The sequence below is a fragment of the Bos grunniens genome, chromosome 11 (assembly GCF_055505025.1).
Source record: "Bos grunniens cultivar Pamir isolate PY7600 chromosome 11, Bosgru_T2T1.0, whole genome shotgun sequence".
Classification (NCBI taxonomy): domain Eukaryota; kingdom Metazoa; phylum Chordata; class Mammalia; order Artiodactyla; family Bovidae; genus Bos; species Bos grunniens.
Window position 1 is genome coordinate 14,607,631 of NC_141175.1, and position 17,954 is coordinate 14,625,584.

The 17,954-nt window shown below is 53.2% G+C and overlaps 1 protein-coding gene across 4 annotated transcripts in view; it reads right to left on the reverse strand.

Moving 5' to 3' along the window:
- The window catches only part of PTGS1 (prostaglandin-endoperoxide synthase 1), a 36,642-nt gene that overhangs the window by 17,309 nt on the left and 1,379 nt on the right, over window positions 1-17,954 (reverse strand). The window contains exons 1-5 of one of the 4 annotated variants that reach the window (XM_086325390.1): window positions 8,391-8,470; window positions 8,207-8,296; window positions 1,710-1,826; window positions 1,140-1,280; window positions 644-787 (exon numbers count right to left, since the gene is read on the reverse strand). In XM_086325390.1, the coding sequence (XP_086181516.1) occupies window positions 644-787; window positions 1,140-1,280; window positions 1,710-1,826; window positions 8,207-8,296; window positions 8,391-8,397 (499 nt within the window). In that variant the 5' untranslated portion in view covers window positions 8,398-8,470. Of the gene's footprint in view, window positions 1-643; window positions 788-1,139; window positions 1,281-1,709; window positions 1,827-8,206; window positions 8,532-17,954 lie in introns of those variants that run through there. The other 3 variants (XM_086325393.1, XM_086325392.1, XM_086325391.1) reach the window with 3 other exon arrangements.

The window sequence follows — 17,954 nt, forward strand, 5'->3', positions numbered from 1 at the left end:
GCTCAACAGCGACACCATGCGGTGGGAACTGAAGCAGCAGCAGTGGTGGATTAATGTCTCTTTCGCCCTTTGTGTACTTGAAGCTGAACTGATGGCTCTAAATTGAGTAAACCCCCAGGTTTGCGGACAATCAGGAGTGGATGAGGAAGAAGGTCTTGGTAGGAAGACTCCTGCCGATGAGACCAAGTAGGTTCTTGAACAACTAAAGAAAAACTTTGATTTTATGTGTAAACTGCACTGATGAAGCACATAAGACTGTTCACATTAGTAATGAACCAAACTCAGAGTTGGCACCCAGTAAAAAGCTCACTATTCTTTCTTTCCTCCATTCCAACTTTTAAGTCACCCTCATCGCAGCAGGATCCCACCCACTTAGTAGACAAAGTTTGGGTGAAGAGGCACCCTGGAAATACAGGAGCATTAGTTTGACTCTGCCACTGACCTCAGACAAGACCCTCCCACAACCTCTTTCTGTCCTCTTTCCCCACCCCTGTCCTCATCCCTGGTTCTTGCATGTCTTGCCTTGGTGCACCCATCTGTGAAATGGGTCAGTCATTGCTCTTCTGATTGCTTTTTCCCAAAGGGAACGGAGCATCTCCTGTGACCCACCCTAGGCTCAGCCCCCTCACCCCATCACCATTACCTTTGGTGCCCATGGGCGTGGGACAGTCTCGGGGCACGGAGGGCAGAATGCGAGTATAATAACTCACATTGGAGAAGGACTCCCAGCTGATGTAGTCATGCGCTATGTTGTAGGTGGGAGGGCTGGGGATAAGGTTGGAACGCACTGCAGAGGGCGAAAATGATGGTGACAAGGGATTCTTGCCTCCAGTTACACCCCTCTTCCCCACCTTCTCTTGGGTTGTTTTCTTATTTGTTTGTTTTTGGCTACCCTGCACAGCAGCTTGTGGAATCTTAGTTCCCTGACCAGGGATTGAACCAGCACCCTCAGCAGTGAAAGCACAGCGTCCTACCCTGGATCACCAGGGAATTCCCTGGGTTCTTTTTTTATTTGGCACCCAAACCCTGACTCCCCCATCCCCAACCATTGCCCTGGTCAGATGCCAAGAATTTCAGGAAGTGGCAGGATTTCTTGCTCCCCTAGATTAGAGGGACCCTGCACCACCTCTGCCACCCACCTGTGAGTACCAGACGCATGAGCGTGTCCCGGATGAAGGTGGCATTGACAAAATCCCACAGCCAGCGCCCATGCGTCAGCAGAAAGTGGACGAAAGACGGGCTGGGCCGCAAAGTCGTCCGGAGCCAGGTCCATATCTCAGCTGTGGGGGCAGGGGGAGCCACTCAGACAGGCCCTCCTAGCAACACTGGAAGCAGCCAGAGGGGAAGGTGGGAACTAGGGACAGGGTCCAGTATGGACAAGGGTGGAATTTAGGAGTCAGGGGTAAAGCATAGGACCTTGGGAGTGTTGACATGTGACATAGCCAGAACCAGACGGGGGTCAGGAGACAGGTCCAGGGTTGGAGGCCAGTAAGGCCAGAGCCGGGCAGTGAAGACTCACTACAGACCCCATAGGCAGGGAGTGAGATGTGTCAGGAGTAAGGGCTTGTGCTGGAGCCAGGTCAGGGGCAGTGTCAGAGGTCAAAAGTAGGCAAGGAAAGAGGGCCGTGGCCAGAGACAAGGGTAGGAAGTGGGGGTCTTTGAAGGACGAGCCCAGGGGAGAAGGAGTAGGGGCTGGAGGCTCTGCTCACGGATGGTGCAGTTGGGGCCAGAATAGCCCGTGCGGGTGCAGTCACATTGGTAGCGGTCAAGGCCGAAGCGAACACAGATCCCCTGGTGCTGGCATGGATAGTAACAGCAGGGGTTCACTGTGGGGGAGAAACAGAGATCAGGGACCCCTGTCGTTGAGGCCAGAGGCATGGAGTCCAGTCACAACTCTGTTCTAACTTACCCGACATCTGTGTTCCCCTCAGGGCCCACTGTGTCCCCACAGCTATGAACAGAAAGCCCCTGGCCCTTCCGTTTTCAGACCTCGCTCTGGGTTTTCAGTCTTGTCCACGTCAGGCCACCAAAGGAAGTCTCCCCTTCCCTCCCAGCTGCCACCAAAATGGTGCAGACGCATCCAGGCCTCGGGCTGGGGCACTGAAGGCTAGGCACACAGCTGATAAGATGCCACGGCCACAGGCTTCTAGAGCATTCACTTTCTGCCAAGTCAGAGCCAACGGCAGAATTTATGGGGTTCAGAAAAGGGACAAGGATTGGGGTTCTCAGGCCAGCCCCTAGCCTCTGGGCACCTGGATACTTAGAAGATGAGGTCGCCCACCATCTCTCTGTTTTTCCTTTTCAGAAGGAAGAGCAGGTGTCCCAACAGATGGGGAAATTGAGGCCAGACAAGGGGAAGCCCAGATGGGTCACCCAGGAAGTAGTACCAGACCACTTGCCCATCCCTTCCCTTCCACCCCCACCCTCATGGACTCAGCAGTCAAGTCCAAGGAAAGACATTTCCCAGAACTCCATGGACAGGGAATGGGTTTGAGGGGAGTCGCAGATCCCGTTCCTGATAGACCCAGCCCTGGCCCCTGGGGTGGGGTCTGGGCTCTAGGACCTTGAGGGAGGTCAGGGACCACGGGAACAGGAGACATGTGGCTGGAAAACTCTCCCCAGAGGGCGAGTGGAGCTCTGGCATCACCCCTCCCCCAACCCCCTAGAGAATGGACCTCCAGAAAGTCCCTACTTGTGTCTAATCCGGGTCTCCCCAACCACAGCTTCAGTGATCGTCTAATAGCCAGGTCAGAGACTTCTTGGAGCTCTCTCGGTGCTCATTCAGGGCTCAGCGAGGGACTCAGAGGCTTAGGGAGAGGTGGTGACTTGGCCAAGACCATGGAACAGTCAGGCCTCCTTCAGACCAGGGCGCCCAGTTCCTGGCAGCGGCTCCTTCCCCAGCCTTACACAGAAAATGCCAGGTCCCTCCTGCAAACGTGCTTCCTTCTCTGGGCTCAGAGCCAACGGGACAGGGAACTCCAATTCTTTGTGCATCTGATTATAGAGGGTCAAGAGGGCAGCAACGGACCCTCTTGAGAAGCCCAAGAAGTCACCTCAGGATGCTGGAATCAGAGGGCCTGACCCTCTGGTTTAGGTCTCCTCACATCACAGAATCATGCAAATAGTTTTGCTTAAGCCCTGGAAACTCCCCATGGCCCCACAATAGCATCTCTGTGGCCCCTGCAGGATGTAAAAGGAAGGAACCAATCGGAAGAAGTCTGGACAAACAGGCCTTATCAGACTAACACAGGCTAACAGGCAGGTGCAGGGGGAACCCAAGGCAGGGGCCTGGCAGGACCCGCCTCCCCCTCCCACAGCCACAGGCCCAGAAACACCAAGGAGCTCTGGGTCAGCCCTGCAGCAGGTTTGGAGATCCTGAACCTCTCTCTCCCTTCTGCTCAGAACAGTGTGCTGTTCTGCTGTGACTCCACACTGCCCAGCTCCCAACTCTGGTGCGCAGATCATCATAGCAGTCAGCTGGTACAGGAGCTGAGGCCCAGCCCTTTCTGGGCTGTTTCCCCGTCCCTCTGCCAGTAGGGATCCCAAATCCAACTCAAGAAGTCCTTCCAGTTGGTCCTGGGGCAGCCCATCTCGCAACCCCAAAGCCAAAAGCTCTGTTCCTCCCTGACCCAGGCTGTGGTTCCTCCCAAGTAAATCCCCTCCTAATCTACCCGACCCAGCCCACTGCGCATGTACCAGAAAGCCTCCCCAAATGTTCACACTCCACTCTCCCTGGCCCCAGGTCCCAACCCGACCTGCTCTGCTCCACCACAAGCCTCCAAGAGAAAGGGCTTTCCTGGGCTTTCTCCCCTCTCCCAGAGGCCGTGCGCACAGCTGGGACTCAACCCCACGTCCTGGAGAGGTCCATCCATCCAGGAAATCCAGATACGGTGGCCAGAGCTTAACAAATGTTTGTGGAATTTAAAATGAAGCGAGGAGACGGGCCACTTCAAGCTTGGTCAAAGAGGTTCTCTCATCTCCCCATCCACTTCCCTCAACTCCCACCCCCCACACACAGCTGGTTCTGAAGTCTTGCCTGAGAGCTTCCTGCCAGGGGCCCAGCAGCAGCAGAGCCGTGCCCCCCAGACTCAGAAGTTCCTGCCCAGGGCATCCCTCTCCTGCCAGCAGAGGCCCCTCCCCCTGGACCGGCTGCCCAACTTTCCCTCCCTCCTCCTCCTCCTCCTCCAAGATCTTTCCATAAGCACCAGTGGCCTCAGGGCAGGAAAAGTCTCCCCTCAACAAGGACTGCAGCTGTCGCTGGGGGCCCCAGGGTGTCAGGGTGGGCAGAGAGGAAAATGGGTGTCACTTTCTGCCCTCTCCCAGGCTGACCACAGCTGGACTATCATGACAGGCTGGAAGTCAGGGCTCTTGCTGACTCTCCAACCTTGTGTATCCACCTCACTTATCTGCTCCTGGGGATGGGTGAGACTCCCCCCCGGCCCCCTGCCACCACCACAGACGAGGGGCTCATCCAAGCCCCACTGCTTCAAAGTCGAAAGAGGCAACACTTGAACTTGCTTCCCTTCCCCTCCGTTCCTCCTCCTGGAGGTGCCCAGGCCAGGATTTGGGGAAGGGATGCTGGGAGGGCGAGTCCCCTTGCTTCACAGACTGGGGATGACCCCAGGTGAGGCAGGTATGTTACCTTTCCTTCAAGGTGGACCTGAAAATCCTGAATGAATGAAACCAGGACTCCAGAGGAATCACCATCCCCTGCCACGCTAGAGCGCTGGGAACTAATCACAAAGGAAGGCCTTCCTTCAGTCTAACTTAAATCCCACATGCTTTCATGTGTCCAGTGAAGGACATGCTGTACAATAAACCATCAAGAGAGAGACCTGGGGAAATGCAGACACTGAGTGTAAAGTGTCTGGAGTCCCCACACCCAGCACAGGGCCGGGCACCAAGCAGGTGCTAGATGAAGATACATGGGAGAGTGCCTGCTCTTCACAGCATGTCCTGTGGGCCTCATTTTTCAGTGTTTTCCAGGAAGGAGAGGGGACAGACAGGCTCTAAGGAAACCTCCCTCTCTTCCTCTCTTCTTCTCAACTCTGGATAAAGCCAACTTATGTCCAAACATCTCGATTCCTTGCATCAACATGATCCCCACCCCCCATAAGCAGAGAACTGAGCAGCTTGCTCTGAGTCTTTAAGCCACCCCAGAGGTGGGGTTGATCAGCAAGCCCATAGCACACACATTCCCACCAATGAGGACAGTCTGGGGCTGCCTGGCTCCAGAACTTTCTGAGGATTCGGCAAGGAAGCGTCCCCCAGCCCAGAAGTCAGGATTCCAGGCAGAATGAGGGAACACCAAGTTCTCAGGATGCAGAGGCACCAGACAGCAAGAGGGCCCTTTAAAGAGGCTGCACTGAAATTCCATAAGAATAATATTTAGAGAAGTTCCAGGAGGTTGGCAGCCAAAGAGAAAAAAAGAGCCCGGAGCAGCCCAGACGTGGGCCCCAGCCCCTACACACAGCAAGGGCAGCGGCCAGTGGCCAGGGACCACCGCACCAGTCCCCGGCGGCCGGAAGAGCCCAGCTGGAAAGGAAGCCCCCTCCCAACCCACAGCCCCAGCTGGTGCTGCAGATAGGAGGTGGCAGGCCGCAGGAAGCCTGCCCCACATGCCAGGGTTAGCTGGCCTCAGGCCCCTCCGCCTGGCACAGAGCTCCAGTTAGGTCATGCCCCATCCCTAGCCCAGGAGGGAGCACTCAGCCAAGTCCAGGAGCTGGAAGGGATGAACTCGAGCATTGAGGATACCCCAGGACAGCCCTGTCCTCTGAGCCGGACTCCACCTTCCATCACAAGAGAGGCAGAAGCAGCATCCTCCCCGCCACCTGCCCCCAGGTAAGCCCTCATCTCCTGGGGGATCGGCCTCTGCTGACACTCTGGGGACTAGACACAGGCTTTGGCTTTTCAGAGCAGATGCCTCTCCTAAGTGTCCGGGCACTTTGGACCTCAGTTCACCCAGAGACTTGGCGATGGGAAGGCAGCGAAGCCTTCAGCCCACCCCCAATCTGTCTTCCGTCTTTTCCTCGACCCTTGCAGCAGCCTCCTTCATGATCTCCCAGCCTCCAGTCTCACCTCCAAGTCATCCACCCCGTCTCACTCCCCTGCTCCCAGGGGGATATCCTGAGACCCAAGCCCACTCCTCACTCTGTATCCAAAGGCCCATGTCCGCCAACACCTGCCTCTGTCCTACGGCTTCCTGTGCCTGTCCACTCCCATCACTCAGACTTTTAGGCTTCTGCTCATACCCTTGCTTCTGCCTGGAAGAGCCCTTCCAGAGTTTGAGAGTAAAACCTCACCATTTTACCTCCCACTACCACCTCCTCTAGGGTCCAGGTCAAATGTCATCACCTCCAAGAAGCCTTCTGCAATTCCTCACACCTGAGAGATAATCATCACCCATCCCCAAGCCCCACACACCCCTGAGCTTCCCTCAGTCATGGCCATGACCTCCTTGATGGCAGTCTGTGGGCATTTCTGTCTCCTCCATCGGCCTGCGAGCTCCTCCCAGCTCAGCCTCCAGGCTCCAGCCAAGGACTGGCATAAAGCAATACCCTGGGAATGTTTGTGGCGTGAAAAACACAATTCTGTTTAAACACTTACAATATAAAGATAAGCAGAAAAGGCTAAAAGCAAAAGGGTACACCCATGGCTCACTATGCGCTGGTGAACAGACACAGGGGGACAGGAAGGGTGAGCCTCGGGACCCCGGGGGCCCGGATGGGGCTGAATGGGGCCTCAGAGGAACTGCTGGGCTGATCTAGGGGCTAACACAACGGGCCACTGGGATGGCATGGTCAGCCCTGCCTCTGCTACTGGGGTCTCAGACCAATGTCAGCAGAGACTCAAATGGTTCACCCCTCTGGGCCTCAGAGTTCCCTTCTGTAGAATGGGACTAACATCTCCCTGGCAGGACTGCTGTGAACAGAGAAGCCAACAGCTAGGTTTTGTAAACTGTAAAGTGCTGGCCATGGGAGTCTTCTTCCTCGTCTTCTGACAAACTAGACCTCTACACATGCCTAAACTCTTGCCTAGAGCACCCTTTCCTTGGCTTCCCGAAATGCCACGCACTCAAACCCCCTGCTCCAGGAAGCCTGGTCTGACTCCCAGTTCACAGAGATGTCCTTCCCCTCTCCTCTGAGCACCGAATTCTTTCTCCTCTGAGCATCACAACAGAAGGCTCAGATCACTCCCCATCCTCTCCTGTCCCTATTTTGCAGATGAGAAATGAAGACCCTGGGGAGGTTTCACATAGTTTGGTGAAGCTCTGTCCAGACCTTGCATGTGCAAGCATGCACACGCACACGTGCACGTGCGCACACACACACACACACACACACAGAAACTGCGTGGGGAGGGAGGCTATGGGAAGGAGGAGCTGCATTCTTCCACCTGGAACCTGGCACAGGCATGGCGCCACGCAGGGGAATTCTCCAGGATAGGACTTTCCTGGTCATCTTTGGAGTGAAGAAACGGGGGTCCATTGGCAGGGAGAGATGAGGGCAGGGAGAACTCTGCAGAAAGACCCTGCAAAACGACTGGAAACTTCCAGCCCTGAGTCCACCGTGTCCTGGGTGAGCTTGAGGGCGCTATGGCCCCAACTTGAGCCTCCTTTGACTCATCCGGGCAATGGGGACCTCCCCGGTGAAGATTCAGTCTCCAGAGGAAGCAGCTCAGCCCTGTAAGTGCGTTTCCTCCTCCATTCTCTCCGGAATGGCGGGTGTACCCGGGGTCCTCACCCAGGGAGATTGTCTCCACCGGGGCTGGGAATTCGGACGGGTCCTGGAAAGTTAGAGGCTAACAGAAAACGCGCCAGCTTGCTTTCCCCTGGCGCCTGCGACTTCCTCCGAAAGGGGCCCGCAGGGGAAACAGCGAGGATTGCTGGGGACCGACTCGGCTGGGACCGCTGGGGTCCCAGAACAGGTGAGGGGCCTGGAAAGACTCGGTCCCTTTTCCCAAAGACGCCCAAGATCCCAGTCTGCCCTTTCCCCCGCAAAAAGAATCCCCTGGGGACCTAGCCCAGGCCACATCCCGGGGGTCTGCAGAGAGCCCCCATCCCACCGACAGACAGCCCCCTCCCCCCTCCCAGGCATCGCGAGCCGAAAGGGGAAGCTGGGCGGGCGGGAGGGGAGAGGAGGGAATGGGGTGCCGGGCCAGGGAAGCAGGACCTGGGCTCTTCGGGGACAGGAGAGAGGCCACCTACCTGGCGCGGGCGCCCCGGGGTCCGCTGGCAAGACGGGGGATGGCGACAGCAGCAGGAGAAGCAGCGGGAATCGGAGCGAGATACCCTGCCCTGCGAAGGGAGAGAGTTGAAGGGCTGAGCCTGGCATTCAAAGCCCCACCGGGAGGCCACAGGGGAAAACGGGGGGCACTGGGGCCGGACTTACGGCTCATGGTGCAGGGTGGCCGTTGCGTGCTGGAGACAGACTCAGGCCCCTGGAGTGCGTCTCTAACTGCCCGGGAGCTCCGGCCCCTCGGGCCCGCCCCCTCCCTACCCATTCCCTGGCTCCACCTCTCCAGCCAGCTGTCACCTCGGCCGCCTCCCACTTACTTCCTCGGCTCTGCCTCCAGCCAAGACATTTTATTAATTATTCTGTGACGGGTAAAGGTGGGTTTTTCACCCGCGATCTTTGAGACACTTGAGCTTTTAAAACCCAGTAGCCCCAGAATTGTGTCCATTTGGTAAGATAGGAAACTGAGGACCAGAGGTGATGTGCAGTGCTGAGACCACCTGGGGCTTCAGGGCAGAGCTGGGGGTATCTCAAACTAGAATCTGCTGCTGAGAACCACATGCCCTTCCCCTAGCCCCATCCCAAGTGGAAGGAGGCTGGAAAAAGAGCTGTCCAGGCTGGTCTTCACGTAATGTCCTGGATGAGAAATGCACTACCCTCAGATCCAAAGAGGAGACTGTCATCCTCCACGGGCTGAAAGCCTGCCTTCCAAGGCCACCTGCCTCTTCCTGAACCTCTACTGCCAGAAGGAAGAGCACAAGTTGCAAGTCCAGGAGACCTAATTCAAATTGAGACTCTACAGCTTACTAGCTGAGCCACCTTGGACCAGGTACTTAACCTCTCTGGTCCTTAGAGACTTAACCATCTCTAAGGCAAGGATGCTATTACAATAAAACTCAACCCAGAGGACGGTTTTAAGTTCCATGAGGTCATGCACACAAACTTCCTAATGCAGTGTGTAGCACAGAGAAGGTGACCCGTGACCAGGAAGCATTCTTTTCAAAGATCTCCTGACTCAGGCTCCAGGGTGGACACTCCACCAGTCTCACACCCACTGCCTACTTTACAGAGTCCCAGCATCCAGCTCCTCTTTTTTGTAGCTGGGGGAACCAATCTTAGAAGAGGGGGGTGCACCCTGGATCCCACAGAGTCTCCTGGTCCCCACGTCCACAGATTTTCTCCCTCAGTTTCCCCACCACACCCAGCCATCCTGTGAGCCCCAGAGCCTGGAAGGCCAGGAGGGAGGGCTCAAAGGTCTGTATGCAGGTTCCCAGACATCTCTGGGTGCAGAGAGAGAAGCATGGGAGAAGTGAGGCCTGCCGCAGAGGCCACCCGAGCTGTTCTCTTGCTCCAGTGGGACAAAAGCCAGCTGCCCCGGAGAGACAGAGCAAGCAAATGCCAGGGCAAATGCCAGAGGGAGTAGAGCCGGTAGAGGGCCTGGGGCCCTGGGGTGCTGGGGCATCTGGATCCCCCACCTAGATCCAGAGCCCCTGATAACTACCCGGACGGGGCAAGGAGACATGAAACTTGGGCTATCAGCCAGAGGAATGGGATTAGGGTGAGATTCAGGGGTCCAGTTGCCCAAAGAAAAGGGGGATTTCTGTGATGAAGAAAGAAGAGCTTGGATGAAGCCCCATCTCCACTCGGGTCCTCCCTCCCTTCAGGCCAAGAGCACAGCCGGTTCCCAGGCCTGTACCCCTGTTGACTCCTCACTCCCAAGCCACCCTCCGGAACTCAGTGGAACAGCACTTGTGTGGCCATGGCACTGAGAGAAAGAACATGGGAGTCAGAGATCCTAGTTCAAGTTCTCTTCCCCCAGTTTGACCTCAGACAAGTGTCAGCACCTCTCCGGGCCTCTGGTTCCCCATTTGAACGATGTAAAGGGCAAATCAGATGGTTTCTGAGAAGACGTGTGGAAGGATTACACCCTCACTGTGGCCAGGCTGTGTGACCGGAGCTCGAGGTCTTGTGAAGGATGCAGTGAAGGAGACACCACAGGCAGGATGGCAGATAGGGTGGCCAGGCAGCCCCCCAGGGACAGGACCACACCGAAAGGAGGTGTGGGGGCGAGGAAGATGAGAGAGAAGGCGGCAAGAGCACGGTGATTGATTGGCACCGGAGCTTCAGGGAAAGAGAGTCCCTTTCCCTGGGTCCCACCCACTATTTGGAAATCCAGAGCTGACTCTTACCTGAATCACTCAGGGGCCCAGCCCCACCCAGCCCCACCTCCGGAGTCAGCTTCTCAGTCAGGTGGGAAAGCTCTGGAATCAACCCAACATCTCTTCAGACTCCCCTCCCCATTCCTCATGAGCTTTCAGGGTGACCTGAGGCAGCCAACTGCCCTTCTTGGACATCAGTTTCCCCATCTGTAAAATGGAGTTCATAATTCCATTCTTGTAAGAGTTATTGTACCTTACAAGACTCTTGCTCCTTGGAAGGAAAAACAAACCTAGACAGCCTGGCCACATTAAAAAGCAGAGATGTCACTTTGCCAACAAAGGTCCATATAGTCAAAGGTATGGTTTTTCCAGTAGTCATGTATGGATGTGAGAGTTGGACCATAAAGAAGGCTGACCGTCAAAGAATTGATGCTTTTGAATTGTGGTGCTGGAAGACTCTTGAGAGCCCCTCGGACTGCAAGGAGATCAAACCAATCCATCCTAAAGAAAGTCAACCCTGAATATTCATTGGAAGGACTGATGCTGAAGCTCCAATACTTTGGCCACCTGATGCAAAGAGCCAACTCATTGGAAAAGACCCTGATGCTGGGAAAGATTGAAGGGAGGAGAAGAGGGCGACAGAGCATGAGATGGTTAGATAGCATTGCTGACTCAATGGACATGAATTTGAGTAAACTGTAGGAGATAGTGAAGGGCAGGAAAGCCTGGCGTTACAGTCAATGAGGTCACAGAGTCAGACACAATTCAGTAACTGAACAACAAAGAGTTATTGTGAAGACAAAACACGATGATGTGAGTGATTCTGAGAAATATTATAGGCATGACCAGCCTCCAGCAGGAACCTTCATTACCTGCAGGAATTCATTATCTGCTCTCCCTAACGTTCCCTACCTGAGCAGGAGGGTGTCATGCAAAACTCTCTGCCTCCTCTTTAACTGCTCAGTGCCAACCTGGGGTTGGGCATCAGTGGTAATAATAATGATTGTTAATATTTCAAGTCCCTCCTGTGAGCCAGGCAGAGTACCACATATTTCACATGTGCTATCATGTGTCAATTTCCCAACAGCCCTACAGAAAAACGATGACCTTCATTTTACAGGGAAAGAAACCAAGGCCCAGAAAGCTGACATGGCTTACCCAAGGTTGCACAACTAGTAAGGGTTAAGTTTCAAGACTCAGTCCCACCCAGTGTTTGGAGTCAGTTAAAAGGAGACAGAAATTGGATGGCACAGAGGCAGGGGGAGGCTAGGCAGTCCAATTTAAGCAGCCGAGTCCAGCCAAAAAGCTAAGAACTGAGAATCACAAAATGTTTTTACATTCCTCTCATCCAAATTCTCACAGCCGCTCCGAGAGGAAAATAGCATTATCCCCATGATGCAAAAGAGGAAACCGAGATGCAAAGATTTCCGTCGATCATGCAGTATGGCAGGCATGCTAAGGGGTTTTGGTGTAACGTCTCCTTCATAATTATAACATCTCCCTAAGATCGATTCTCTACTTGTCCCCATGTTCATAAACAGGAAAACTGACCGCTAAAGGCCACGGACTAGTAGGTGGCAGAGCTGGAATTGAAGCCTCCCTGGTCTGTTTGCTGTCAAACTGACAAGGTAACTCCCTGCTGCACCCCATCCCTGGCTCTCTTGGATCCCAAGTCCTGACTCTTTAAAACAAACATCCACATCCAGGCCGAGGCAGGGCCGAGAAGGCAGATAAACAAGCAGGAGGTTGGTGGGTGGCGAGTCCTCAGGCTCGTCTGGGGAGTTTCCACTGCAAAGTCCCCTGTCCTACGGACCTCACTACTGGGCAGCTGGCGCCACCTGATGAGTAATCTTTGAGGATCAGACATCAGCTCCTGGGATCTGGGGGCCCAACCACCTGTGATGGAAGAGCTGGAGGGGCTGGGAAAAAGCCGTTGTCTTGTGAAGGTACAATAAATGCTCCAGAGGTTGCTGGGTTGCAAAGTGTCAGTCTCTGCATCCCTCTCCTTCTCCATCAGAACTGAAGAAGGAGGAACAGGTTCCATGATCCTGCTGTGGTAGTGAAATGCTCTCCTAACTGCTCAGCACCTTCAGTAGCTCTCATGGCCCCAGCCCTTGACCTGGCCATCAAGTCTCAGCTGAGCAGCAGGATATCGTAGAAAGAGCCCTGGAGTGGAGGCCCAGAAGGTGCGGTCCCCGGGAAAGTCACTCTTCTCCCTCCTGGACCTCAGTTTCCCAACTTACTAAATAACCTTCCCTGGTGGTCCAGTGGTTAAGACTTCACCTTCCAATGCAGGGGGTGCAGGTTCAAACCCTGGTTGGGGAGCTGGGACCGCACATACTTCACCACCAAAAAGCCAAAACATAAAACAGAAGCCATATTGGAACAAATTCAATAGAGACTTTAAAAAAATGGTCCACATTTGAACCACAATGGTTCAAGAAAATATTTTAAAAATAAATAACTAAGCCTGTTGAATTAGACGTGCTGAAGGAGGAAAATGGGGTCTCAGAGTCAGGCGGCACTGGATATGGAATCCGGCTTCCATATTCAATATTGCAGCCAGTCATGTGTCATTTCTGAGGCTCGGTTTCCTCATCTGGAAATAAGGGCCGTAACAGTACCTATTTCCTGGGAGCACTGTGAAGATATGACTGCTCAGCTCATCCCTTGCACTTGAGAGATACTTGGTAAATGATCATTACTGGTTGAATTATTATTGTTGTTGTCATTCGTTACTGTTCAGTCGCTCAGTCGTGTGTGACTCTTTGCGATCCCATGGACTGCCAGGCCAGACTTCCCTGTCCTTCATCATCTCCCGTTGTTTGCTCAAACCCATGTCCACTGAGTCGGTGATGCCATCCAACCGTCTCATCCTCTGTCGTCCCCTTCTCCTCCTGCCCTCACTCTTTCCCAGCATCAGGGTCTTTTCCAATGAGTCGGCTCTTTGCATCAGGTAGCCAAAGTATTGGAGCTTCAGCAATATTAGTATTGGTATGAAATAATTAATATTAATTAATAATTAACAACAATTAGTTTGATTCAATCAGTGTGGTCCTGCATGTGAAGAAAGCTTGTTCTGGACACCAGAAAGAATTTAAGAAAGAATGGTTGCAGGCAGGTGCTCACCTAGGGTACTAGGAATGCATTTGGGTACCTACAGCAAAGCCCCAAACATAGAAGCTTAAACAAACAAATTAAAAAAAAAAAAAGAGGATTCTTCTGGAATCTTCTGGTGTAGATGTGAAGTCGCCCAGGCCCCTTGGCTGCTGGGGAATGCCATCAGAAGGCCAGGCTCTTTCCATCTTTCTGTCCCATCACTTTCAGAATGTGTTGTGTCCTCCAGTCTGAGTTCCAGCTGAGTTCCACCAGCACCTTCTTCCCCAGATCTGTGCCACATAACCTCACTTGCTGGCAAAGGAGATGGGGAACTTGAGTTTGGGGGGTCAGGCATGAAGGGACCCCGAGTTGGAAATGGAGATTGGCCCTGCTGTGTCTGCCAGATTCAGAGGAGTCTCTTTCCTGTGTGGGTTGTGGTTTCTGATGTGTGACTTCTCCAGAGAACCCAGCAACGGCTGTGTGCTGCTGACTCCAGAGGTGAGAAGACCTTGCTTGTCCCAGGAGAGGGTCAGAGAATTTCAGAACCACAGCCAGTCGAAGCCCGGAGCTGCCTGAGAGAAGGTCCAACCCAGCCCAGCTCAGTGTCAGACTCAGAGGCTCAGAGCAAGGCAAGGGCTTGCCCAAACAGGCTGGGTCTCTTTCCTCTGTGTCCTACAGCTTCGCATAAAATGACCAACCTCGGAACAAGTCATCTATGAAAGTAGTGCCCCAGTGCAAAGACGCCTCTTCCTCCAAAGGTCTGCCTCCAATAAGCCGAAAATGCAGGGAGCAAGAATTCACGCTTCCAAACAACTCTTCAGGACTGACTCATCACTGGTGTGGAATGTGTGTTCCTGCTTCAGCACCTCGGTTAATAACTCATGGTCATTCGGACACATGCAGTTTAGAAAAACATTTTCAGTTACATCATCTTCTCTTTTGATTCACAAATAAACCTTTTGACATAGATGGCTTAGCCCCTGAATAAATCAGGATTATTTCTATGACAAATGACCCACACTCAACTCCAACTGATTTTGGCAAAAGAAGAAGTGTTGGTTCCCAAGCTGAAAAACTGGGGACAGGTATGGCTGCATCCATGTGTCAAGTTTCTCCTCTCTCTCTGTATATCACTGTCTCCATCTCCCTCGCTCTCTCTTTCTAATCTATTTTCCCCCCCTCTAGTTGACTTCACTCTCAGGCAGATGCTCTCCAAGCTCTGGGGCAGCTCCAGGCTTACACGGTCCTAGTGACCCAATCCCAAATGAAAAGAGGAAGTCTCTTTTCCTGTATACCTCTGGTTGCTCCAGCTGAGTTCACATGACCATCCCTGAAGACCAAATGCTGTGGGCAGGAGGATGGGATGCCCTGATTCTTACCGGCCGGTCCTAGAGCAGGTGCCCATGTGAACCGAGAAGGAGAGAGGGACGCTTCCCAGAAGAAAACTGAATACAAAAGAGGGAAGGGACGCAGGACAGGCAGAGGCAACTGATATCCACTAGCATTCCGCTTCCCCATCTGCCAAAGGAGGAAGCCAAGGCTCAGAGCAGTAAGTGGCTTTTACCTGAAACCTCAGAGCTGGTAGGAAGAGAGGCTCTCTTGCCTTTGGCCATGAGCCTGGATGGAGAGAAGAAGGAAAGGTTATGGGGATGAAAAGTCCCCTGCCTTTCTGGAGCCTGGCATGCTTCAGAGCCGCCCAGAGGGGGAGGGAAAAGGATATGGATGGGATGCTGGAATCCAAAGCTGCTTCTCCTCGGTACTTCCTGGTGTGTTCTTGAGCAGGAAAGGATGTTTGTGTTTGCTGAACAACCAGAGCATGCCAGATACATTTGGGCACTTCGCAGACCATGTTTGCCAGAGTTGAGGCTCACAGAGATGAAGCAACTTCAGTCGAAGTCACAAAGTCTTGGAATCGCAGTGCTGGGACTCAATCCAGGTCAGGAATGACTCCAAAGCCAGTACTGTTTTCTTGAGTGGTTTCTCAATGGGGCGCTATTGACCTTTTGGGTAGGATTTTTCCCCCACACAGGGCAGGAAGTTTAGCTGGCTAATAGTAAGCTCAGTCACGGCAACAACCAAAAATTGTTCAATGCATTTCTAACCTCCCCTCTCCCTCCAGGAGATTACATCTAACTCTGGCTGAGAACCATAACACCACACTGACCAAGCCTGGGGCTTTTCTGTCGCCTCAGGACCGGACACAGAGAAAGTACTTAGTAAACGTCTGATGAATGAATGAATGAAATATTCTGGAGTCAGATAAGAGTAGGTGTGAAACCCAGCTCTACCACTTCCTAGCCGTATGGTGTTAAGCCAGTTACTTAACCCTTCTGTGCCTCGGTTTCCTCATGTGTAAGATGGGGAGAACACCAGCACCATCTTTATACGGTTATTATGAGGATTCAATAAGTTAATTCTCATAAAATGCTTAGGTCATTGCCTGACATTTAAGCTCTGTAATCAGTGTTTCTTAAATAAATGAACCCAATAAATGTATCAATGAATGAATGACTACTGCTTATACACACACACACAATCAGGAGTATACAATGTGCAAACACTTGCATATTTGTTATCTCATTTGATTATCTCCCTTACCCTATAAAGGAAGGTTATGCACATTTTACAGATGAAAAACCTCGCTCAAGAGTTGGGGTGATTTGGCTAGAGTCTCCCAGTTGTTAACTGCAGCTCCAGAATTTCAAACTCTGGCTTCTCTGAGTTTTCCATCCCCTGCAAATATGTGGCATTTTGATGCCACGAATGATGCGTGAGGGCTCTTCCAAGAGGGGCCATCCTGATTCCCCGGCAATAAAGAACCAATTTCTCATCCATCCTGCCTAGGGCTCTCTCACGGGGCTTCCCTCGCTCTGTGGGGTGTGTGTATATGCGTGTGTGTGCGCGCATGTGCGCATGTATATGTGAGTCACCGAGGGGTTGGGGATTGAGGAGGCCCAGCCCTGCGGCCAGGACCACAGGACCACAAGAAAGAGCTGAGCGGTGAGTGCGGACTGGCCAGCCATCTGCCCACAGGCCCCCACTCTGAGGAGAGAAGCCCTGGCTCTGGAGACGCCTCAGAGCCCCCAAGCCTAAGCCCTTAGGACAAGAACTAGGTGTCTCCAGGGCACCTGGGACCCAGCACACAGGGCTAGACTCCCTGCTCCGAGATTCCTTTCAGTTGCACTGCATCCATCCTACAAACCCTCATGAGGCGGCATCTTGGCAAACCTCCAGACGGTCTGCTGGAGACTTCCACTTTTAGGGAGCTCTCAGATGATGGGTGAGCCTCAGAGGAGTAGAAGGCAGAGGATGCGGTATTCCTGGGGACGCACACACATTCACGCAATGAGAGTCCCTTCTTCCCAGGCCAAGATTCAAGTCACAGCCTAGTGAGCCCCCACAACAGTGGGAGTGTAGAGCGGTAGAAGGACAGAGAAACACGGGGAGGGCCCGCACCTCAGCCGCTCCCCTCAGCAGGTTTCTCCTTGCTGGTATCTCCGTCCGCCTCCTTTCCCTGCAGCACAACGTAGATTATGCTGGATCTAGACTCCTCCTTATTCCTGTCCACTTGGACTCTTCAACTTTCCTATCCAGACCAACCCAACCTATTTCAGCTCAACCCACCTCAGTTCTCCTAAATTCAACTCGTCCACCCAACTCAACTTCTTTCCACCCAACCCACCCAAATTTGGCCCTGCCAAATGCAACCAAACGCTGCTCCACTCAGCCGCAAGCAACCCATCTCCACACAACCCAACTCGGCTTAACTCGACTAAATTCCATTCAAGGAACATCAGCTCAACTCAGGGCCACTCAGCCAAATTGGGCTCTATTCAATCCAACCAAACTAAATTTTGTTCAACCAACCCACCCCAGCATGACATAACACAACTCTATTCCACCCAAACCAAACTCAATACACTCAACCCAACTCAATTCAGCTCAACTAAACCCATCCCTACCCAGCTCTGTTCTTGTTTTGCTTTTCCTCCTTCTGCCAGACACTAAATACTTGCTTCCCAATCCTGCCCCTTTGGCAGACTCCCTATCCTTCCCCAAATAGTGAGACTCCAAGTCAATACCTGACCTAAAAAGAAGATGGGGAACGTTTCCTTAGGATTTTCCACCTCCTTTCTTTCCTCCCAACACTAACCACATCCCTTCACTGATAACAACCTTCATTCATCTCTGACTTCCCACCACTTGCCCTTACCCTTTCATGAAAGCCCAAGGCCACGAAGCCTCAGAGACCTCAGCCTAAGGGGCCTCTCATCTCTGCACACACTACCCCCAAGGAGGTGAGGTCTGGGGAACATTTAGATTGGGCAGGCGGGAGGGTCCCAGCCCCAGAGGAAATTTAATGGGCAGAAGTAGGACCACCAGACCTGAGCACCTTGGGGGCAAAAGGCTCTGGGTTTTTTTACAATGGCACCCCATTCCAGTACTCCTGCCTGGAAAATCC